A 24,351-nucleotide genomic window follows, 5' to 3' on the forward strand; every position below is an offset into this window, starting at 1 on the left:
AGCAGAAGAAGCGAGGACATAACCTGCTCAACTTTCTCAATGTTCTCACAACCACTTCCAGCCATGACTAGCTTGATGGATCTAGCATCAGTAATATCCTTACCAGCTACTGATTTAAACTTCTTTGACCCAGCTTTTGCTTGGCGAGACGATGACGAGAGATTACAATCAGCCTTTCAGCAAAAGAAATTATCAAATCACATACTTAAATTCACAATTTGTCCAACTTCCCTACTAACTTAGTAAATTAGAATTAAATTCCAGTAGCAACCTTGATTGTAATTGGCCTAGCTGGCCCATCTCCAGTGTCTTCCTTCAACCTCACACTGTTGTAATGTTCCTCATCATGATAAGATCTAATAAAGCAAAGCAAAATATATAAGTTCAAATAATGAAACACCATCAGTACAAAAGAACATAAGATTTTCCCTATCCACAAAACAATAATGGCACAACGCACATTTTTTATGCTTACTGGTTTCACATGATGACACTTATCGAAGATAGTAAAGTATGGAATATCATATATCCACTAAATTTCATGATCCCCGGGACAATCAAGGTCACGATGGCTACCTAGACAGATCCAATCCATCTTAACTTAGAATATCAAGGGATGCCATTCATTGAAGGATTATGAATGGGAATTTCAATAAAATAATTTATTGAAGAAACAAAAGCTAAACTGACGTTTCGGTCTCCTACCACATATGCTTAGCCAGTAATTTATCCCCCTCCGACCACACCAAAACATCTCTCAAACTAGCAAAAGAACTTCCATGGTTAAATCTAACAACACCGCAACTACACTCGTATCTGCAACTTATGAGATGTTGTCCTTGCATGCCAAAATAATTTCACAAATCAGCAGTCTCCCTGAACAAGCTGCAGTACCTTCTTTTGTGTAATGAGCTGGTTTGCTTGGATGACTTGTAATTATAGCTTTCGTTTTTAAAAAAAAAAAAATCTTGCAGCTCTTGCAATTTGACTTTTATGAAACTCGAAACACCTAAAACCTTTTAAAAATAAACAAACTTGACTAGGAGAAATAAATAATCTTTTCATAATCCCTTAAAAAATAAAAACATCATTTTATTTTCAAATCTTTTGAGAGAAAGCAAAACGTAAGTGTCACGACTTCCTTTTTTCCGTCCGGAGGAAAAGGAAGAGGGTTTAGGGGTATTTGCCTAAAGAGGCGGACCAATGGCCCTAAATTAGGCGTGAGCTTTCCCAAGCCCATACCTCGCGCGACATTGGATTTTGAATTTTAGTTCTTAACAATCTATGTAATTCTAGGAGTTGCCACTAGCCTATTGGGGTCGGCTAAAAACCAATCAAGACACGGGAGTATTGTCTCAATTCCTACGCAACCAGAGATTTCTAGGAACGGGGACTTGTTTACGCCAATATTTCTATTAGCGCCCTTGCGGTACCACTAACTTGTAAGGTTGTTTATCTAAATGACCACACAATCTTGACTACCAATTATAATCTTTATGAAACCACTAAGTGTCCATGCAAATGTTTTTGTAGTTTTTTTTTTTTAATGTCTAGACCAATCATAACATAATTTAGAAGAGAAATTTACACTCAAAATAATGAAAAGTGGCGCGTAAATAAAAATCCAAGAAATTGAAATGACTTAAAAATAAACGTGGAAAAGGTAAACCCGATACAAGTCGGGCAAATAATATTACATGGCCTTGTTATCACACCCCAGGACAGGACCCCCATGAGCAAAATGAGAATTCAAATATGCATGAAATTACTCTATATGCATGAAATTACTTTAAATAGTTTTAATCTACGCAAAATGGATTATTTACAAAAATAGTTATAAAATACCAAAATAGCATTAAATTAGGAAAATGACCTTTTAAAATTAGGAAAATTTCATATATGTCATTTCTATCCTAATTTGATGCTATCTAACATTTTTTGATATTTTTGAAATTTTCATATTTTCTTTTTTTAATTATTTTTAAAAAATTAATAATAATTCCTTAAACCGATCTATGCTAATATGGAGTAACACAGCACATGAATATCACAATAATCAAGCTCAAATCGACCGTTTCAAGATCGAAGCTTAGTTTGAGCATTTTGTCGAACACTTGGTGTGCATTAAACTAGCCCCAATAGCCTCCTCGAGCCATGTTTACAGCCTTCAATCTCCATTCATAAGCGATCTCATGTGGAACTAAAATATTAAGATTATACTAACACATGCAAAGAACAAGATTAGATAGAAATCATAGCTAAAAATACACTAGAGCCAAGCTAAAATCGTCCTCAAATGCACAGGTTTGAGCTGATTTTGCAAATCTAGGTTTGAACCCAAGTCAAGCAAATAGGTTACATGCCCATATTCAAGCCCCGACACTCATCACATACGAGATCTAAGGGAAATGCTATTTAATCCGTGTGAAAGTAGGTAACATGGACTTTCAAATGCAACAAATATCATAGAGAATAACTCACCGAACAACATCAAAACGACCTCTCCAAGAAGCACCCATGCAAAACTCTTGAAGAGATTTCAGCACTTAGAAAAATTCCAGCCTCAAAATCAGTTTTTTGGACTAGTTTTTCTCTTGATTTTTCACTATTAGAACATGTTCAAGCTCGAACAAAAATACATCTAGGATACTTACCTTGCTTCCTAGTTTCTTTTGCAAGTGGTTCTCGGCCGAGGAAACCAAGAAATCATCCTCGAGGGCCCGTGTAAGTTAGCTTCTTCAACTGGAAATGAGATCTGCAGAAAAAAAGAACTGACAACGAAGGTTTTTGTTGACCTCTAAAATTAGACTTCGAAACGTCTTTTGTTGGAAAAATTGACACCAAACCAAACTATATGTATTCGAGTTTGGCATAAAGGTCAATATTTTCCTCATTTGTTTCTCAAATTTCTTAAAAACATTGGCTTTTGTCCACTCGTGACCAACTGGGCTCAACACTTTTAGAAAAATTTTCAGTGTTTCCTGGCCCGCTTGGAGGGTGTTTTTCGGGGGGCTTTAGGAGGTCTTCCCGATCTCCATTTGGGACGTGTGACCTACAGATAAAAGATATTTGAGTGAAGTTTCACTATCTAGTTGAAGGTTTTGGCAAATTTTGGTCAAAGGATTGTGAAAATCTCACTTTTTTCTACGAAGGTTGATCTAGAATTTCTGGGCTTTTTCTTTCTGGAGTTGCTTCTGAAGGTGTCTTTGGGGAACAATTCCAAGCTCTCTCCTCTCCCTCTCGTCTCCTCTCTCTCATCCCTCGAAAGACCTTGCTTCTGTGATCTTATCCCCTCGATTCATCAATCTCTTGGTCGGCTTTTTGTCCACCTACCAAGCCTACCAACTGAGCTATCCACCCACTTCCTGACTTAACCAGAATTTTCAAATCTTGCAGATGTTGAGTGTGCCGATTTTTGCTGCGACTTTCCCGTGCTTGTAGCAGCTTATCCCTGGCAAATTTACGTCCACTTGCACTACTCATTACGGTCTTCCATCACGTGCAAAGATCAGGCTGGTTGGACAGCTAAGGAGGATATGGTGGGGCCACCAAGTTGCTTATTCAACAGCTTCGACTTTAGACCAACTTGAGGACTGGGATTTGTCAGCTGGTTTAGGTGCTTTAATCCATGAATTTGGCTGCGATTTTTGATCAATTAGCAAGCTCATGTATAGTAGTTTAAGATCTCGATCGGATTTTGCAATTTTGCCCACCCAAGTTTGCAAAAAGGTCCCTCAAAGTTAGCCATTTTCTTATCCGAAAATACCAAATTCAAGGCAAATTTGGTCTTTTTGGCTTGATTTGATTGATTCGAGTTGGCCCAAATTCAATTTCAACTTAATTGATGACCAAGATGATGATTTACGAGCTCGGGCACAAATTTTGCAAAATTTGCGAATTAGTCCCTCAACTTTTGGAAATTACATTTTGGCCTCAACTTGCCATTTGAATTCCAATTTGACCTCTTGGGCTTGGCTAGTCACATTAGATCATTGGCCCCAACTTTTTTTTTCTTTTCTTTTTTTAATCTTTTTTTATATATTTTCAATTTTTTTAAAAGTAAAAACATCTATATTAAATGCCTAGATAATCTATATGCAAAAATTTAGGTGTCAACAGCTGTCCCTCTTTGGAAGGAAGCTCAAAGAGATTTCTTTCAAAGATAAGGTAACACCTATTTTTTTTTTTTACAATAGTAAAATGAAAATGTAAGTGAGCTTAATGTAAAAGCGCGGTTTAGGGATGTACTTATGAATACTTTGAAAATTATGATTTAAGGATATACCCACGAACTTTGTGGTTTAAGGTACTCCCACGAACCTTGTGGTTTAAAGTAGTCCCACTAACCTTGTGGTTTAAGGGAGTCCCACTAACCGTGTGGTTTAAGGCAGTCCCACTAACCTTGTGGTTTAAGGCAATCTCACTAACCTTGTGGTATAAGGCAATCCCACTAACCTTGTGGTTTAAGGCAGTCCCACTAACCTTTTAAATTGTATGGTTTTAGGATGACCAAGAACCTCTTGAAAATGCATGGTTGAAGGCTAACCCATGAACCCTTTGAAATTGCAAGGTTTAAGGATAACCAAGAACCTTTTGAAAATTGCATGGTTTAAGGCTAACCCATGAACTGTGTGAAATTGCAATGTTTAAGGATAACCAAGAACCTTTTGGAATTGCATGGTTTAAAGCTAACCCATGAACCCTTTAAGATTTAAGGATAAATAAGAACCTTTTGAAAATGCATGGTTTAAGGCTAACCCATGAACCCTTTGAAATTGCAAGATTTAAGGATAAATAAGAACCTTTTGAAAATGCATGGTTTAAGGCTAACCCATGAACCCTTTGAAATTGCAAGGTTTAAGGATAACCAAGAACCTTTTGAAAATGCATGGTTTAAGGCTAACCCATGAACCCTTTGAAATTGCATGGTTTAATAATAACCAAGAACCCTTTGAAATTGCAAGGTTTAAGGATAACCAAGAACCTTTTGAAAATGCATGGTTTAAGGCTAACCCATGAACCTTTTGAAATTGCATGGTTTAAGGATAACCAAAAACTCTTTGAAATTGCAAGGTTTAAGGATAACCAAGAATCTTTTGAAAATGCATGGTTTAAGGATAACCAAGAACCCTTAGAAAATGTATGGTTTAAGGTTAACCCATGAACCCCTTGAAATTGCAAGGTTTAAGGATAACCAAGAACCCTTTGAAAATGTATGGTTTAAGGCTAATCCATGAACCCTTTGAAATTATGTGGTTTCACTGGAGGAACCTGTCATTCGAGAATATTATAAAATGGATACTGCACATCTAATAGTATTCATTATAACAAGTATTCTAGTAGCGAAAGCATACTAGATGAGGTCGATTTCAACATATGTCATTAGAAACAATATCAAAAGTGTATCGGTAATGAGAAGGCAATGATTGCATAAACAAATCAAACTAATTCCGACAACTTGACAAACTCGCAAAACTGTCATCATGCTCGGATGATATCATTAATCGTCAAATTCTCTTAGGAGAAAAGTCCTTGTCGAAATGACCCTGACTTATGAGAAAGGTTTGTTAAGTATGCCAAGCAAGGATCCCTAGTCAAAAAGGGCTTCTCGCATATCCTCAAGAAAATGGCTGTTTGATCCCATCTGTTCATGTGGGAAATAAACTGATCACTCAACCTTACTCTTCCAATGCGCAAGGCTTTGAATCATTCGCAATAAGTACACATTGACCAATCAAAGAGGTCTTTTAGAAGGACTGTAGTGCAGGTTTAGTCATGGTTTTAGCAATGGATAAACATCATTGGCTATGAAATGAATTAATCACCTATTGACATCTTCGCCAGGTTTACAAGTCAAGAAACCTTAAGATGAGATAAGACAACCTTATGCTCACTTCTTCGAGCGGCATCTTCTTTAGGAAGTCCTTATTTCCACTTTGAATCATCCCAATCTGAAGAGACTTTGGAAATGGGTTGTAATGTTGATTCGGGGAAAGGTTCAAAAGGCTTAGCTCAAAAGGCTTAGAACTTTTTGTCAAAGGGGGATTTGGGAGTTGGTGGTTATCATGGCATCATTACCATATCATCCATTTTTTTTTAAGCACTCAATGTTTAGAATTCAAATTGTCTCAAAAGTCTTTTGACTAATCATCTTAACATAATGGCTTTTGCATTTGCAATGATTTTCTTTTCAATGCAGGCATTTTTTTGCCATTTTTGCTTTCACAAAGATATTCCTCTTGATGCAACTGTTTTTCTTCCACTCTCTCTCCCTTTTTTTTTTTTTGTGGGCATTGGCCTTGCTTTTACCAGGCATACTGCTTTTTCATGCCCCTTAATTTTCACTTGACTTTTGTTCTTTCGAACTTTTTGAGCTCTTGGGACTTTCAAGATGCTTTTCATATTCTCATATAAACACCAATTGCACTGGTAAATCATGTGTCCTGCCCTAATGTGGGGAGATAATCAACACTCGGGTTTTAGAAATGAATAGTTAGGCTCAATATGGTTTAAGTAAAGGGTATCGGTGTTTGGGTAGAGAAAAGAATGCTCTTCTTCACTTTGGGATGCTTCGAGCTTCAATAAGAATTCACCTGAAGTTACCACAAAAAAGATTTATGCAAGTGAGAGTAAAGAAACCTTTCTCATCTTCCCTCTCCAAATAATATCAACCCAAACCTCCGTAATTGCCCCATTGTGGGGTGGTTCTTGACAGGGGTATTTTGTATAAAATTCTTCACATTAAAAGGCTCAAATGGGCTAACTATTGTCACCTGTAATGTGTATGATAAAGGGAAAAAAATGCCTCTCATCCTCTTGGTCTATGTAATGTTTGCGAATGAATTCATTGACCTTAAACGACACAGGTTTTCTTTTTCACTCGAATCCCAGAGTGCTTAAAGGACATGCTTGGAAATGGGTTGCCTTTCATCATCCTAAGTGTTTTTTTGCTTGGCATAAGTAACATCGCCTTTCATTTTTGTTGAGATCATCTGGGTGGATTAACCTCCATAGAGAATTTTGATTCGAAATGAGTGATCCATTGAGTGGATGGACAATTTAAAGATAAAGAAGATTTTTCCAAACTTTGTGGAAAACTTTTTTTTTTTTCAATTTCCATTTTTTGTGCTTGTTTCTAGAAAAACACTAGATATTCTTTTTTTTTTTTTGTGATGGAAATTCTCCATTTGTTTTCCATTTGATTTTGAGAAGAAGGGTACTTACCTATGCCTTAGTAGTCAGGTGACCCTACGAAGAACAAAAGGGAATTTGTTAGTACATGAATCCTCAAGGATCGTAAAAATTGAAACGATACAACATTACCCTTGGTCAGTTTCACCATTTGGCAGCAAACAGCGGAATGAATGTACTGTTTTAAGGCTTGAAGAGAATCTCCGGTCTTTGGTCTCATTAGTTCAAGCATTTTCCTTTTTTTGCAAATATAAGAGATGCAAAAGTTTTTTTTTTTATTTATTAGTTTTTTACATGGCAACCTTGTTGCCGTTTCTGGGGATCGAACCCCGTACCTCTCAGACCGTTCATTCATTCCCATACCACTAGGCCGAAGCGCTAGTAGTGTCTATGGGGCGCTTCTTTCTTTTTTCTTCTTCTTCTTCTTCTTCTTCTTCTTCTTCTTCTTCTTCTTTTATTTAATTGAACCGGCTCTAGAACGACACATATTTTAAGCCAACTTAGGTGATTTTGTCATGTGTTAACTCCACATGCTTACTTTGTCGATATAGATTATGCTTAAATCAATTTCTCGATTTTGTTCCTCGAATACCAACACTTCCTGTTAAACAAAGGAACTACGTCAAAAATGAAGTTTAGATGAGGTATTTTGGAAACGATACCGGATTACCCTTCTTCTACATCTGACTTTAAATGTCTTGTGTTTCCTCTTCATGTGCCTTTGCTCCTTAGGTGTCAACATTTCCTTGAAGATCTTGCTTTCAAATGGGCATTACTCCTTGGATGTTTTGCTCCATTTATTCCATCAAAATGGATAGTTGGGCCTTAGCATGCCTTCTTGGTATAAGGTGTTGCTCCATTGGTCAAAGTGCACTTTTTGTGCTGAATCAATTGACTTTGTTTCATCTTGCTCATGGGTCAGAATTGCTCTGCTTTAAGTGAATTGCCCTATTCATCAACTGCAAGGAAAAAGAGACGAATATGTTATTTTCATACTCGACGTGATTCATTTTAGGAACGGTATACTCCCTTTTACGGCATATATGATGACTGCGTTCCATCTCGTTTCCTTGGCTATGGAGAGGGATTTGCTTTCATGATTGACAGTAATTCACTTGGCAAATGTCTATTCCATTTGAAATTTTCCCCTTTTAGAAGTCGGGTGACTCAAGCATTGCGTGCCCCTGATCCATTTTGTGGCCATCTGCCCCAATTAAAATTTCCTACACATATGGAAACAATGTATTATTTTTATTCTTAGGTAGATTAGGTTTAGGAACGAAGTACACCCTTTTTCAAAGTCGGACAATTCAGCATCTCATCGTAGCTTTGTTGAAGAAGGCAAGACATTATCCTTATGGTCAAATGCATGCCACACTGGGTTAGATAACTCATCCATATGCAGCTCCATCATGTTGGATTGATGAATCTCTGTTTCATTTAAGCCCTTCATGCTTTACTCAATTTCCCACATACCCCTTTTAGGCTAGGTGATTTTTCACCATTTTTGCTGTGTCAATGCATTTCCCACTTCACAATCTTTTATTTGAAGGCAACATTTGATGACCGATTCTTGTTTGTGTACATCTACATCTTGAAGTGTTGTCTTGCAGACCACCAATAATTATCTTCATATAGGATTGGATGCCAAGACACCATTGGAAGTGTAGGGATTGCAGTTGCTTTTCATGTTTGCAACCAATGGAGTAGTTTGATGCGAAAGAATGTCTACAGATTTCTTCTTCCAAGAAGAATGTCAAATTAATATGAGGTTGTTCAGAATGTGGAACTCTGTTAGGTCATTAGATTTGTAATCTTCAAGGCTTTGATGATTCTTTTCACACTTAATCACAATGTTTGAGTTGATATGCTGCGAAATTATTCAAGTAGTTCATGGCTCAACCAAATATGCCCATAAATGAGCATGAATTGGTGCATCTCATGACTTGCTTTGTCAAGGAAAAGCCCACGCTTTTGTCAATCTTGAACAAAACCGTCATTTTGCCTGTTTAACAAAAAATGGATGACTGAGTTAGTTGTTGCTCAAGAAATCTCTATTGGAACGATTACAACCTTACCCTCTCAAAGCATCATCCTGTGGATTAACCTGCAAAAGCGATTAAATGAAGAGATAAAATATTGTGTAGGTTCTTCTTGAAACTCATTTTCAAACATTTTGAGGCTAAGGCATAAAACTCAACTCAGAAGGTCCATTTGAAACACTTCAAGTGTTTCAAAGAATATAACTTTTATGAACTCTAACTTCATTATTAAAAAATGTGAGTTGTATGATTTACAAAAGCATTTTCTTGGGTCCATAATCAAAACCCAAAACGCAAAACACAGTTCCTAATAGGAATAATGACAAGGATAAAGTACAAGAAGCTCTTTCGTAGAGGAGCATAATAAGCACAATTCTCGTCCTAGCTTTAAAGTCCACTTTTGGCATGGTCAAGCAAGAGGAGTTCAAGGAATAGTTGTCATGCATGACCTGCGAAAGGAAGATAATGTCAGTACATGAATGAAAAAATGATCTTTTAATAAAGCCGCCTCTTACAATGAAATCGGGGCAACGATACCTTCTCCATAGTATCCACTTACGAGAATTTGATATTTTGTCAGGATTTTATTAGTAAGAGGAGATTTTATTAAAAGATCAATCCACGGCTATCAATTGAATGCCCACTCTGTTCCAAAAGTTTCATACACAAATGGGGCATTGATTTTGAAAGATTAATTTGTAATTTCACTCATGCAAAGGTGAGGTGATTTTTATTTTGAGAAATCAATACACAAAATGTGATTTGAATTTGAATTTTGGAATGTGACCAAGAAAGAATTTTATTGAAAATTTGATTTTAATTCTATGCCCCAAAATGTAATCTTGACTTGGAAGAATTTCTATACAAAATGTGTTTGTTTTATGGGGTTAGATCAAAGGTATTTGAAATGTTTATTTATTAAGAGTGAGAGCCAAGCCTATATCGCTAAGGGCATTCCATTGATTTCCGCAAATCTCAAAAAATGAAAATTTCAATCCGAAGTGAGCAAGTAGATGGAGAAATCATACTTATAGTGGGTGAAGAGACATTTTTTTCAATCACATAGACATGTGGATGTAAACTTGTGAGGTTTGATGCATAAAGGTGGAATTCTAAAGGCTTAAAGTCCCCATTTTGATTAGATCAAAAGAGTTTTCCCCACTCAGTGCTTACATTGGACAGTTCTCTTTATCATTAATCAAAATGAGCGGGACCAAAAGTGGATAACCATGGGTCATTCCCCGCACGGGTTCCATCTTTTGGCACCTTCTATGGGCTTCCTAATTTGATCGGGGTTTTAGATCGCAAGTTGTGTGTGTAAATGTGTAGTGCTAAGATAAGTATAAAGGCACACACACTGATTGATATCCAAACAACACTTCAATTTTATCCATATAGGCATACATTCCTACGCCTCCCTACAAAAGAGATGGGTTAACAAACGCTCCACCCTTCATTACTCCAAACCTACAAAAACATTTAATACATTGTTAGCGGACTAACCTTGTTTTCCACGCAACTTTGACACACCCTATCAAATGAAGACCATGTTAGTGAACAACCAACCAAGTTATTATGGCCTAAGTCCTCTAAGGTTTGCAACCAAGTCCCCAGTAAAGTCACCAAGCTGTCACGACCTCCTTTTTTCCGTCCAGGGGAAAAGGAAGAGGGTTTAGAGGTATTTGCCTAAAGAGGCGGACCAATGGCCCTAAATTAGGTGTGAGCTCTCCCAAGCCCATCCCTCGTGCGACATTGGATTTTGAATTTTAGTTCTTAACAATCTATGTAATTCTAAGAGTCGCCACTAGCCTATTGAGGTCGACTAGAAACCAATCAAGACACGGGAGTGTTATCTCGATTCCTACGCAACCAGAGATTTCTAGGAACGGGGACTTGTTTACGCTAATGTTTCTATTAGCGTCCTTGCGGTACCACTAACTTTTAAGGTTTTTTTTATCTAAATGGCCACACAATCTTGACAGCCAATTATAATCTTTATGAAACCATTAAGTGTCCATGCAAATGTTTTTGTAGTTTTTTTTTTAATGTCTAGACTAATCCTAACATAATTTAGAAGAGAAATTTACACTCAAAATAATGAAAAGCGGCGCGTAAGTAAACATCCAAGAAATTGAAATGACTTGAAAATAAACCCGGAAAAGGTAAACCCTATACAAGTCGAGCAAATAATATTACATGGTCTTGTTATCACACCTCGGGACAGGACCCCCATGAGCAAAATGAGAATTCAAATATGCATGAAATTACTTTAAATAGTTTTAATTTACGCAAAATAGATTATTTACAAAAATGATTATAAAATACCAAAATAGCATTAAATTAGGAAAATGACCTTTTAAAATTAGGAAAATTTCATATATGTCATTTCTATCCTAATTTGATGCTATCTAACATTTTTTTGATATTTTTGAAATTTTCATATTTTTCTTTTTTTAATTATTTTTAAAAAAATTAATAATAATTCATTAAACCGATCTATGCTAATATGGAGTAACACAGCACATGACTATCACAATAATCAAGCTCAAATCGACCGTTTCAAGATCGAAGCTTAGTTTGAGCATTTTGTCGAACACTTGGTGTGTATTAAACTAGCCTCAATAGCCTCCTCGAGCCATGTTTGTAGCCTTCAATCTCCACTCATAAGCAATCTCATGTAGAACTAAAGTATCAAGATTATACTAACACATGCAAAGAACAAGATTAGATAGAAATCATAGCTAAAAACACACTAGAACCAAGCTAAAATCGTCCTCAAATGCACGGGTTTGAGCTGATTTTGCAAATCTGGGTTTGAACCCAAGTCAAGCAAACAGGTTACATGCCCATATTCAAGCCCCGACACTCATCACATACGATATTGTTGATGTATCAAGACTGCACGTGCTATTTTTCTCTTTTTTATTTTGTTTAGTTGTTGGTGTCCTGTTTTTTAGGAGTTGGTTAGTCAATCTTATCTCCTAGGAGCAGTTAGCTGCACGTATCTTAGATATTCTGATCTGTTGCTGATTTTGTGGATCAAGCAAGCCATTTATCGACAACGTGGGTTTGTGGTTACATTCTAGTATGTATTTTGAACATATTTTTTTTCAGTTTCTGAACACGACGCTCTGCTTCTGCTGTAAACTCCTTTTTTGTTTTTGCTGTCTACGTGTTCTCTATTCTTTTCAAGAAAATAAAACAACACTGGTATCGGAGCTCTCTTGATCTTAAGGGGCTGTGAGTGACTTGTGAGATTGATTGATTGAGAGGTGTGTCTGCATCCATAGAAGTTAAAAGCAAGATGGAGGCAGGATCGAGTGGTTTTTTAGCAATGGCTCCGCCAACGTTTGATGGAGAAAATTATCAAGCCTAGGCAGTGAGAATGCGAGCCTATCTAGAGGGTTGTGATTTTTGGGAAGCTGTGGAACAAGATTATGAAGTCGCTCCCCTTCCCGACAATCCAACCATCAATCAAATCAAGTTTCACAAGGAGAGGACGACAAGGAAAGCAAAGGCAAAGTCTTGTTTATATGTTGCTGTCTCGCCTGCCATTTTCAGCAGAATTATGGCTTGTGAATCAGCCAAAGCTATTTGGGACTTCCTCAAAGCTGAGTATCAAGGAGATGAGAGGATCAGAAGCATGAAGGGGTTAAACTTGACCACAGAATTCGAGAGCGTAGATGAAGGAATGCGAGAGAATTAAGGAGTATTCTCGGTAAGTTGATAAACATTGCAAATCAGGCAAGAGTTCTAGACACTGACCTCTCTGATAATAGGCTAGTGCAGAAGATTCTTGTCTCCTTGCCCGAAAGGTTTGAGGCAACCATTGCCTCTTTGGAGAATACTAAGGATTTGTCTTAGATCAAGTTGGCAGAATTGCTAAGTGCTTTGCAAGCACAAGAGCAGAAGAGGTTAATGAGGGTGGAAGGAAGTATAGAAGGAGCTTTGCTAGCCAAAGAACAGCAGAATGTAGGAGGAAAAGTTAACAAGTGGAAAGGGAAGAAAGGAAATGGCAGTAGTGGTTCGAAAGCTGCTGCAGGAGAGAATAGTGCGAGCAACTCCAAGAACAATTGGGGAAGATATTCCTCATGTCAGCACTGTGGAAAAAAGAATCATCCACATTTTAGGTGTTGGAAGAGACCAGATATAAGGTGCAGAAAGTGTCATAAGCTTGGACACATTGAGAAGTTCTGCAAAGAGAAGAGAGATCAGCAGCAGAGTGAGGCACATGCTGCAGTTCAGCAAGAGGTAGATCAACTATTTGTTGCATCTTGTTTCTCCTCTAGTACTCCATGTGACAGTTGGCTTGTTGATAGTGGTTGCACGAACCATATGACAAGTGATGAAACGCTGTTTATAAACCTTGACAAGTCGTTGAAGTCAAGAGTGAGGATTGGGAATGGGGAGTACTTAGAAGTGAAAGGTAAAGGGACTGTAGCAATGGAGAGTTGTACTAGAACTAAGCTGATTTTTGATGTGATGTATGTGCCTAAAATTGATCAGAATTTGCTGAGTGTGGGGCAGTTGGTAGAAAAGGGATTTAAGGTGATATTTGAAGAGGAGAAGTATTTAATCTTTGATTCCAATGGTCAGTAGTTGTTCAAGATAAGAATGCAACATAAAAGTTTTTCTTTGAATCCTCTTGAGAAGGAGCAGATGGCATTCAAGTGTCAGGCTAATGATTTAGAATTATGGCACAAGAGGTTGGGACACTTTCATCATAAAGGCGTGCTGTTCATGCAGAGGAATGAAATGGCAACTGGGTTACCAAACTTGGAGGAGCATATCACAAGGTGCAAAGCTTGTTTGCTAGGCAAGCAGACAAGACTTCCCTTCAAGAAATCCACTTGGAGAGCAACAGAAAAGCTGCAACTGATTCATACGGATCTATGTGGTCCACAAGTGACTCCTTCACTAAATGGCAGCAGGTATTTCATTATTTTCATTGATGATTATACTAAAATGTGCTGGATTTACTTTATGAAGCAAAAGTCAGAAGTTGCTAAGGTATTTCAGAAGTTTAAGAAATGGGTTGAAAACCAAAGTGGCTACAAGATTCAGGTCATTAAATCTGATAATGGAACAGAATACACTTCACAGAAGTTTAAATCTTTCTGTGAAGAGGCTAGAATTGAGCATCAGCTTACTACTCCTTGCTCTCCACAGCAAAATGGAGTTAGTGAGAGGAAGAATAGAACCATTATGGAGATGACTAGGTGTTTGCTTTATGAGAAGAGTCTACCAAAAGAGTTTTGGGCGTATGCGGCAAGCACAGCAATTTTTCTACTCGAATAGATTACCTACGAGGGTATTGGAGATGAAGACACCCTTTGAAGCCTAGTTTGATGTGAAGCCAATTCTAAGAAATTTGAAGGTGTTTGGCTGTTTGTGTTTTTCTCATATTCCACAGGTCAAGAGAGACAAGTTGGGAGAGAAAGCTGAACCTGGGATCCTTGTTGGCTACAGTTTAGTATCAAAAGCTTACAGGATCTATCAACCACGCATGGGGAAGGTGATCACTAGCGGGGATGTTCGGTTCTAGAAGATGAGAAATGGGATTGGGCAAATGAGCCACAAGGCAAGCACAAAGAGATCTCATTGGAACCCTAACGAAGCGGTGGATGATGTTCCAATTAGAGGTACTAGATCTTTGACCGATATATATCAAAGGTGCAGTGTGGCTGTTTTGGAACCTGCGGGTTATGAGGAAGCTAAAAGTGATCAGAGGTGGATGAAGGAAGAGTTGGCTATGATAGAAAAGAACCAGACATGGGAGCTAGTGGAGAGGCCTAAAGATAGGAAGGTGATTGGAGTAAAATGGGTTTTCAAAACCAAATTTAATCCGATGGCTCGATGAATAAGCATAAGGCCAGGTTGGTGGTGAAGGGATATGCACAGGTTTGGGGAGTTGATTTCTCAGAAACCTTTGCTCCTGTGACAAGACTTGATACAAATAAAATGATTCTTGCTTTGGCAGCTCAACAAAGATAGAAGGTATATCAGTTAGATGTGAAATCTGCATTTTTGAATGGAGTGTTGCAGGAGGAGATTTATGTTGAGCAGCCAAAAGGCTTTGTCACACCAGGCCAGGAGAAGAAAGTTTATTTGCTGAGAAAGGCTCTCTATGGCTTGAGGCAAGCTCCCAGAGCATGGTACAGTAAGATGGATGAGCACTTGTTGGGTCTAGGTTTCAAGAAAAGCCTCAATAAATCCACTCTATATGTCAAGAAGTTAGTATTTGACTTAGTGGTGGTGTCTCTTTATGTGGATGATATGCTGGTGACAGGGAGTAATAGTGCTTAGATTACTGCATTTAAGCAAGAAATGATGAAGATGTTTGAAATGACTGATCTTTGTGAAATGTCATATTTTCTAGGAATGGAAGTCAGGCAGACTCATAATGAAGTTTTTATCTGTCAAAAGAAGTATTTGAAGGAGATCCTAAGGAGATTCAACATGGAGGAGTGCAAGAGTGTGAGTACTCCAATGGGTCATAAGGAAAAGCTTCAAAAGGAGGATGGATCAGCACCTACAGATGAAAGAGTTTATAGAAGTTTGATTGGCTGTCTTATGTATCTCACTGCAACTAAGCCAGACATCATGTTTCCTGTAAGTGTTTTATCTAGATTTCTCAATTGTGCAAGTGAGTTGCATATGGTAGCTACAAAGAGGGTATTGAGGTACTTGAGAGGTACTCTTTCATATGGGATTAAATTTTGTAGAGTTCGGGAGTTTAAGTTGTAGGGATATTCTGATAGTGACTGGGTAGGATCAATGGATGATATGAGGAGCACTTCAAGTTATTGCTTTACATTTGGGTCGGCATGTTTTTCTTGGTGTTCAAAGAAGTAGGAAATAGTGGCTCAATCAACTGTAGAAGCTGAGTTCATTGCAGCTACTGCAGCTGTGAATCAAGCATTATGGTTAAAGAAGCTGATGGATGATTTGCATATGCAGCAAGAAGAAAACATAGAAGTGTTTGTGGATAATCAAGCTACTTTGGCCATTTCACAAAATCCGGTATTTCACGGAAAAACAAAGCATTTTAAGGTCAAGTTTTACTTCTTGAGAGAAGTGCAAAAGGCTGAAGAGGTGAAACTGGTGTACTGCAATTCAGAAAACCAGATTGCAGATATATTCACGAAGTCATTTCATGTTGGTCGATTTGAACTTCTCAGGGCAAAGCTAGGAGTGTGCAGTACTTGATCCAGGAGGAGAGTGTTGATGTATCAAGACTGCATGTGCTATTTTTCTCTTTTTTTGTTTTGTTTAGTTGTTGGTGTCCTGTTTTTTAGGAGTTGGTTAGTCAATCTTATCTCCTAGGAGCAGTTAGCTGCACGTGTCTTAGATATTCTGATCTGTTGCTGATTTTGTGGATCAAGCAAGCCGTTTGTCGGCAACGTGGGTTTGTGGTTACGTTCTAGTATGTATTTTGAACATAATTTTTTTAGTTTCTGAACACGATGCTCTGCTTCTGCTGTAAACTTGTTCTCTGCTTCTACTGTAAACTCATTTTTCTGTTTTTGTTGTCTACGTGTTCTCTGTTCTTTTCAAGAAAAGAAAACAACAGATATCTAAGGGAAATGCTACTTAATCCGTGTGAAAGTAGGTAACATGGGCTTTCAAATGCAACAAATATCATAGAGAATGACTCACCGAACAACATCAAAACTACCTCTCCAAGAAGCACACATGCAAAACTCTTGAAGAGATTTCAGCACTTGGAAAAATTCCAGCCTCAAAATCAATTTTTTGGACTAGTTTTCCTCTTGATTTTTCACTATTATAACATGTTCAAGCTCGAACAAAAATACATCTAGGATACTTACCTTGCTTCCTAGTTTCTTTTGCAAGTGGTTCTCGGTCGAGGAAACCAAGAAATTATCCTCAGGGGCCCGTGTAAGTTGGCTTCTTCAACTGAAAATGAGATCTGCAGAAAAAAAGAACTGACAACGAAGGTTTTTGTTGACCTCTAAAATTAGACTTCGAGACGTCTTTTGTTGGAAAAATTGACACCAAGCCAAACTATATGTATTCAAGTTTGGCGTAAAGGTCAATATTTTCCTCATTTGTTTCTCAAATTTCTCAAAAACACTAGCTTTTGTCCACTCGTGACCAACTGGGCTCAACACTCTTAGAAAAATTTTCAGTGTTTCCTGGCCCGCTTGGAGGGTGTTTTTCGGGGGGCTTTAGGAGGCATTCCCGATCTCCATTTGGGACGTGCGACCTATGGATGGAAAGATATTTGAGTGAAGTTTCACTCTCTAGTTGAAGGTTTTGGCAAATTTTGGTCGAAGGATTGTGAAAATCTCACTTTTCTCTCCGAATGTTGATCTGGAATTTCTAGGCTTTTTCTTTCCGAAGTTGCTTCTGAATGTGTCTTTGGGGAACGATTTCGAGCTCTCTCGTCTCCTCTCTCTCATCCCTCGAAAGACCTTGCTTCTGTGATCTTATCCCCTCAATTCATCAATCTCTTGGCCGGCTTTTTGTCCACCTACCAAGCCTGCCAACTGAGCTATCCACCCATTTTTTGACTTAGCCAGAATTTTCAAATCTTGCAGATGTTGAGTGTGCCGATTTTTGCTCCGACTTTCCCGTGCTTGCAGCAGCTTATCCCTAGCAAATTTCCGTCCACTTGCACTACTCATTACAGTCTTCCATCACGTGCAAAGATCAGGCCGGTTGGACAGCTAAGGAGGATATGGTGGGGCTACCAAGTTGCTTACTCAACAGCTCCGACTTTAGACCAACTTGAGGACTGGGATTTGTCAGCTGGTTTAGGTGCTTTAATCCATGAATTTGGTTATGATTTTTGATCAATTAGCAAGCTCATGTATAGTAGTTTAAGATCTCAATCGAATTTTGCAATTTTGCCCACCCAAGTTTGCAAAAAGGTCCCTCAAAGTTAGCTATTTTTTTATCTCGAAAGTACCCAATTCAAGGCAAATTTGGTCTTTTTGGCTTGATTTGATTGATTCGAGTTGGCCAAATTCAATTTCTACTTAATTGGTGACCAAAATGATGATTTACGGGCTCGGGCACAAATTTTGCAAAATTTGCGAATTGATCCTCGGCTTTTGGAAATTGCATTTTGGCCCCAACTTGCCATTTGAATTCCAATCTGACCTCTTGGGCTTGGCTAGTCACATTCAGATCATTGGCCCCAACTTTTTCTTTTCTTTTTTTAAATATTTTTTACATATATTTTCAATTTTTTTAAAGTAAAAACATCTATATTAAATGCCTAGATAATCTATATGCAAAAATTTAGGTGTCAACAGTAAGAAAAGCTCATTTATTTAAGTGTATACAAACAGAGCTAGATCTCATCCCAGTATTTGAGCACTTGCTTAGCAAAAAAAGCATCAGTCTCTATATTCAGAAAACTCACAAATGGATCATACGAGCACCAGGCTGATCAAAATTGCTTATGTACCACCGAGGTGACATGTTCTGCATCAAGGAGTGAGATAAATTGTTCCATTTGGCGTCAACGAATAGATATTTGCATGCACAGCATGTATCAAAACTAATTAGTGCTGTGTAGATTCATCAAGGACATATAGAACACTCAAAAAGCCAGCAATTTTGTAACAAGTTCGATATATTAAGTCTTCTTTGAATTAGGATTATATGCACCCGTCGGAACTCCTTGGGCTAAAAGGTGCAATATATCTCTGAAAAAAGCACATCACTATCAATGGTACTTCCACATGCTTTCGCCACAATAGACATCGCGAGACATGCCAGATGTCATTGCGCTTCAGATGAGTCAATTTTTCAGCCTAAAGAGTAATAAATTATAACCAGACAGAAAAGAACAAGCTATAACCATTATGAGAACAACATCCTAAGTGGTCTTTTGATCTAAACAATGGTGGGGGAATAACTTCTCAGATATAGGAGGGCCATATTGGGGAAGAAAGCCATTATATGATTAAGTGGAGAATGAGTCTGGAAACCAATAATCATGGGTTCTTCAATGGTCATCGAATTCTAGGATGCATGCTTAAACAGCGAAACTTCAAATCCAGTAGCAAGGCTAACAATTGATGAGTCTAATGACATCCTCATTTAGTCTGGATGTTTCTCCTGAAGGATTGAAAAGACCGTAACCAACAAAACTTCACGTAGGTGATGGTTGATGACTTCATTGTCAGTCTTACCCGATGAATGCAAATGTTACTCCGTGTAACAAGAGAAGCTGCTTGCAATTCCATATGACCAGCCCACGTGCCATCATTGTCCATGGTTTTGCAATACTCCTCAAATGGCGCATCATCCTCAATAAATGGTTCGAACATTTCACGATTTTTCTGTCATTAACAATTCCCATCTTAGATGCATATATCAGGTCCATTCTTCAGATGAGGATTTTATTTCGTTAAACACATCACTATGAGGAAAAACCAATGAAAATAAAGGATTCTGTTGAAACTTGAAACAAGCTAGACTATCAATTTGTGCCATCGCAAAACATTAAAGTTTTACCATGCATGGTAAAAAGTTTACTTATTCTACGTTAGTATCAATTCTCTAATTTTTTATCTTCTCAATATCTCCTCCAAAAATATGTTGGTTTGCATAATAACGGCACCCTAAAGTAGCAACCACACATTCCTGTAGGCTAGAACAATGCGGGTAACTATAAAGTCCAGCCTCCTCCTGCAGCTGGCAGTTTAGGCCAAGATACACCATCCAAATCATGGTTAACACTCAGAAGGTTTTCCTCTCTAGTAAAATAAGAATGTCAAATTGCTCAGGTGATCCTTGTGTTGTTATAGCTCTATGCAACTGTGACTGAGCTGAATATCACCAGGAATAACCATTGGCAGCAGAAATGTATGCTTCAATGTATAATACGCATTTTAACTTGGTTTTTTCTTCCAAAGGCATGCTATTTTAGTGTCTATATAAGTGTGAGATCCATCAGTACTTACAGAAAAGTTCAAGAACAAAATGAACCAAATAAAGTTGAGATTCAGATCACTAAGGACTAATACAAATGAGGACTATATCACCATGTAACCCCCCAAAAAAACATAATTCCTACAGTTTGAAAAGAGAAATCTGCATTCCACATACCAATATGTACTGAACAACCATACTACGGTACTTCCCATGTTCTTCTTCATTGCCTTCCAACTGATCTGCAAGGGCTTTGATTTACAAGAGTGGACAACTATGAAAATTCCAACCATAGCAAAGGCGTTTCTATAAACAAAAGCCCCATACAAGGCCGTAAGATTACCTGGACGATGGATAATTCAAATATGTGGAATGAAAACAGGAATGAGGCACATGGTTAGTTTCTCTAGGCTTTGTAAAATAGCGATACACTAGTGATAGAAATTTACAAAGTTACTTAGCTGGATAACGGAAGAGTCAATCTAATATCTTCGAGACTAAGTTAAAAGAGCTACATTCCCTGACAAATAGAGCTGTTCTTCGAGAAATATTTCCAGATGCAGTGTCTCAAGCAGAATGATACATTGTACGAAATGCAATAATTTTTCCAACCGAAGAATTTCTAGTACATCGATTATAGTGTTCCAGAACCACTGTACCATAAAACGCACTCTGTGTTGTGTTCTGACGATAGAGTGGTAATGCAATGAGCATACCAAAAATCTTCCAAAACAGAGAGGAATACTGTTATCTTACAAAACAAACCAATTCCTGGAAAAAATCAATAAAAAATCATGAACAATACGGTGATCTTTTTCTAACAAGGAAGACGGACCTGAAAAAGCAATTACCATCTGCAGTCACCTGGACAATTTTCAGGCCCAGAGCATCAAGCTGAGCTCAGAACTGCGTGTTATCCGCTTGCTTCCCCTGCTTTTTGACCTGTTCATCAACGCATTCCACATTCACGTCCACTCAGATTCTGAGAACAACCACCAACGAACGCTTCAACCAAGAACTTAGCCAAAAGCAGGTCCACCAAAGCTCAATTCAGAGGCCTCGGCGCAACAAACAGATCATAGAAGCAATTGAAACTTTCGAATTTCTTCTTTGGAGACAAAATACGCCGCCTCATCGAAGAGCAAGCAATAGTCACGAGTAGGGGTGTCAAAAAGGCCCGGCCCGACCCGACCCGACCCGACCCGACCCGAACACAAAACATGTATTAACATGTTTCGTGTTCGGGTCGTGTTCGGGTAACAAATAAAAAACAAGCAAACAAAATGTGTTTTGTGTTCGGGTCGTGTTCGAACATTGTTTGACCCGAAACAAGTTTTCTAAAGTACAAACACGCCAAAACACAAAACATTAGGCTTTAGCCTCAAAAACACGAACAGTCTAACATAACCTCGTCGGCTTCGCCTTCTTCTCTGACGAGTGCACCTTCTCGTGGAGTCTGCTGCCGCCCTCCGATCGACGCGCCTCCGCCTCGCCGTCGCCTTCGCCACCCCTCGCCTCCGCCTCGCCGACGCCGAAACCCTTGCCGCCGCGTGCGGCCGACCATCGTCGACAGCTTGGGGACTGGGTTCGCTCGGCGATCATGGCGCTCGCTTCTCGCCTCGTTTCCAAGTTTAGATGTATATTTGCTTGAAACTTGAGCTAAGACACCGGAGAGTGTTCCTTTTCTTTTCGAGCTGCGAGGGTGATTGTTCTTTCGCGTTGTGTGCAGACTCTGTGTTTGCTTCAATTCCTGAGTGAACTGCGGCATATCTCACGAAGCTTGCTCGCATCTCCGTGAAACCATACTGAAGTGAGGATCATCCACGGGACATGATGGGTTCGGAGGTTGAAGTCTTCCTTGGTCCAGCTCCATGCGGAAGGTGCCATTCTTGAAAGGTGCCATTCTGATTTTTTTCTCCTGAATTTGTTTGTCATACTTGTTCTGTTCTGTGGTGTGGAGGAGGAGCGGGCATGAATAGTTTTGAAGCAAGCTTAGTTTCATTTGTGAATTTGCTGACGAAGAAAACTGTCATGGCAGGAGGCTAAAGTATCTAAGGAGTTGCTCTTATTAGAAACTTCAAAGGGTCTTGTTCATGTATTTTTTGCCCAACGTACGACATCAAAGGTGCGTCTTAAGTAGATATGTACCTACTACTTCAAAATAACGAGGTAAATGTATTAAGATGTGAGGGATTTTCTCTATCCTTTCTTTGTTGTATTTGACAGAGAAAAAAGTGGGCTGCTAGATGCATGGTTCTTAGTTTTGAGTTTGAGCAGTTGTAGGAGAGAATTACTGTTTGAAATTTGAGTCTTCTTTTCTGGGAAAAGGACATTGTAGTTAACTGTGCATGCAGGAAGAAGTTATGCTTACAGAAAAGGATAAGGACATGCTAATTCTTCTAAACAAATAACTTACAGGTGCCTAATGTCACTGACGTTGGGTTAAAACCAAGGAAGGTGAAAAAGGTTGCTGTGATAGGTGGAGGTCTAATGGGTTCTGGCATTGCTACCTTAACTAATTACTGTTGCTAAGGCCTGTGGGTTGCTCGGGGAAGGGAAACTTAGTGAGCAGTTGCAAGGGTTTATTATCAAGTTTGGTCTCCTGGCCAATGCTTGTGTGGAAGCAGCTTTGCTTGATATGTGCACTCATTGTGGGAGGATGGTGGCTGCAGGAAAAATGTTCAAACGATGGCCTTTTGAGTGGGATAGCTCTATTATTTGTACTTCTATGATATGTGGGTATGCACAAAATGGGCTGCCGGATGAGGCAATATCACTATTTTGCCGTTGTAAAGTAGAAGGGAGCATAATTCTTGATGAAATTGCATCAATTTCAATACTTGGTGTTTGTGGAACTTTAGGTCCGATAGGATGGGTGAGCAAATTCACTGCCATGTTCTTAAATTTGGATTATTTTCAGATTTAGAGGTAGCAAACGCATTGATCAGTATGTACTCAAAGTGTTGGAATATGGATGCTGCTAAAAAAGTCTTTAGCATTATGCCTGCCCATAATATAGTTTCATGGAATGGCTTGATTTCGAGGTTCATTATTCACAGGCAGGGAGATGATGCCCTCATTGTCTGGTCAAACTTACACAATGCGGGGATAAAACCGACAAGATCAGCATCCTTTTAGTTATATCAGCTTACAAATATACAAGTGCTCACTTAGCTTTTCAATTCACTGCTTCATGTTTTATGTATCGGATTTTGGTAATAACTATTTAAAGCCAATGAATGCAAGTCAAAACATGCGGTATATAGTCCTTATCCTTCATTACAATGCAGATTGATCTAGGTATGACCAGAGTGAGATCTGTAAAGATAAAATTGGAGTGCAAGCTTCCTATCGTTCGGGCAAGAGTGCAGGTCCTTTGAAGCAATGGGCCGTTCGTGTGATTTTGCTAAGACGAGCAAAGTTGCGATCATCCATTTAGATTGCATTTTACATTGCTTCGGTTGTGTTCCTGCAATTTTAGGATATATAGTGTCTTCTTCCAATTATGCTTAGAACTTGCTATTGGGGCAGGTTTACCATTCAAGTTTTTTGGATGAAGAATGGATTACTAGGGCATGTGGGTGTCCATTATTTGACATTCTACATCAATGTGGCACTAAATTATGCTTGTGCTCATTTGTAGAAGATACATTCATTTGCGGCCTGATGCCCATTCAACTCTCACCAGAAAAAAAAAAAAAAAAAAAGGGAAGACCCGGAAACCCGACCCGACCCGACCCGAATTTCCTATGCGAGTTTAACGTGTTTCGGGTCCGGTCGGGTCGGGTCACGTATGTGACCTGTATGTTTCAGGTTGGGTCGGGTAACATCAAGACCCGACCCGACCCGACCCGTTTACACCCCTAGTCACGAGTGCGTAAACGGATGCAGATTGCAACCATGAGAAGCGAAGAAGACGGCTTACGTGGGGCTGTTTCTTGGCGTTGGACTTGTGGTGCTGCTTCTGCACCATCACTGTGGAGAGAAGACGATCAATGCCGCCGGCGATGATCGGGCGAGGTCGAGATTTGCCGGGAGACGGCGCTCGAACACCAGAGAGTCGCGGCGGTTCGAACCGGAGCGAGGATTGCCCAGCGAAGAAGATGGAGACAGATGCCGGATGGGCCGTGGGCTTTTCTCGTTCAGAGCCCAATCTGTTCTTCTGAAAAGGAAAGGATGGGCCGGGAAGCGAGCCCAATTCTACGCA

The 24,351-nt window shown here is 38.8% G+C and overlaps 2 protein-coding genes and 1 long non-coding RNA gene across 10 annotated transcripts in view; 1 reads left to right on the forward strand and 2 right to left on the reverse strand.

Moving 5' to 3' along the window:
• LOC104416040 (OVARIAN TUMOR DOMAIN-containing deubiquitinating enzyme 7-like) overlaps nucleotides 1-24,351 on the reverse strand; it is an 88,694-nt gene that overhangs the window by 6,039 nt on the left and 58,304 nt on the right. The window lies entirely within an intron of this gene.
• Nucleotides 84-24,183, reverse strand: LOC104457290 (OVARIAN TUMOR DOMAIN-containing deubiquitinating enzyme 7). Of its 2 annotated transcripts, XM_039311583.1 has the most exons (7): nucleotides 24,070-24,183; nucleotides 20,996-21,086; nucleotides 20,322-20,386; nucleotides 19,403-19,552; nucleotides 18,628-18,689; nucleotides 272-356; nucleotides 84-139 (listed from the first exon to the last, which is right to left on the reverse strand). In XM_039311583.1, the coding sequence occupies exons 3-7, from the start codon at nucleotides 20,340-20,342 to the stop codon at nucleotides 107-109; spliced, it is 351 nt and encodes a 116-aa protein (XP_039167517.1). In that variant the 5' UTR covers nucleotides 20,343-20,386; nucleotides 20,996-21,086; nucleotides 24,070-24,183; the 3' UTR covers nucleotides 84-106. The 2 variants fall into 2 exon arrangements, with proteins under 2 accessions (XP_039167517.1, XP_039167519.1); XM_039311585.1 differs by lacking the exon at nucleotides 84-139 and having other exon boundaries at nucleotides 180-356.
• On the forward strand, nucleotides 21,584-23,000 carry LOC120292964. Its single transcript, XR_005550566.1, has 4 exons — nucleotides 21,584-21,781; nucleotides 21,874-22,040; nucleotides 22,183-22,269; nucleotides 22,563-23,000. It is a non-coding gene; the product is annotated as an uncharacterized LOC120292964 (long non-coding RNA).

The sequence above is a fragment of the Eucalyptus grandis genome, chromosome 1, assembly GCF_016545825.1.
Source record: "Eucalyptus grandis isolate ANBG69807.140 chromosome 1, ASM1654582v1, whole genome shotgun sequence".
NCBI lineage: Eukaryota > Viridiplantae > Streptophyta > Magnoliopsida > Myrtales > Myrtaceae > Eucalyptus > Eucalyptus grandis.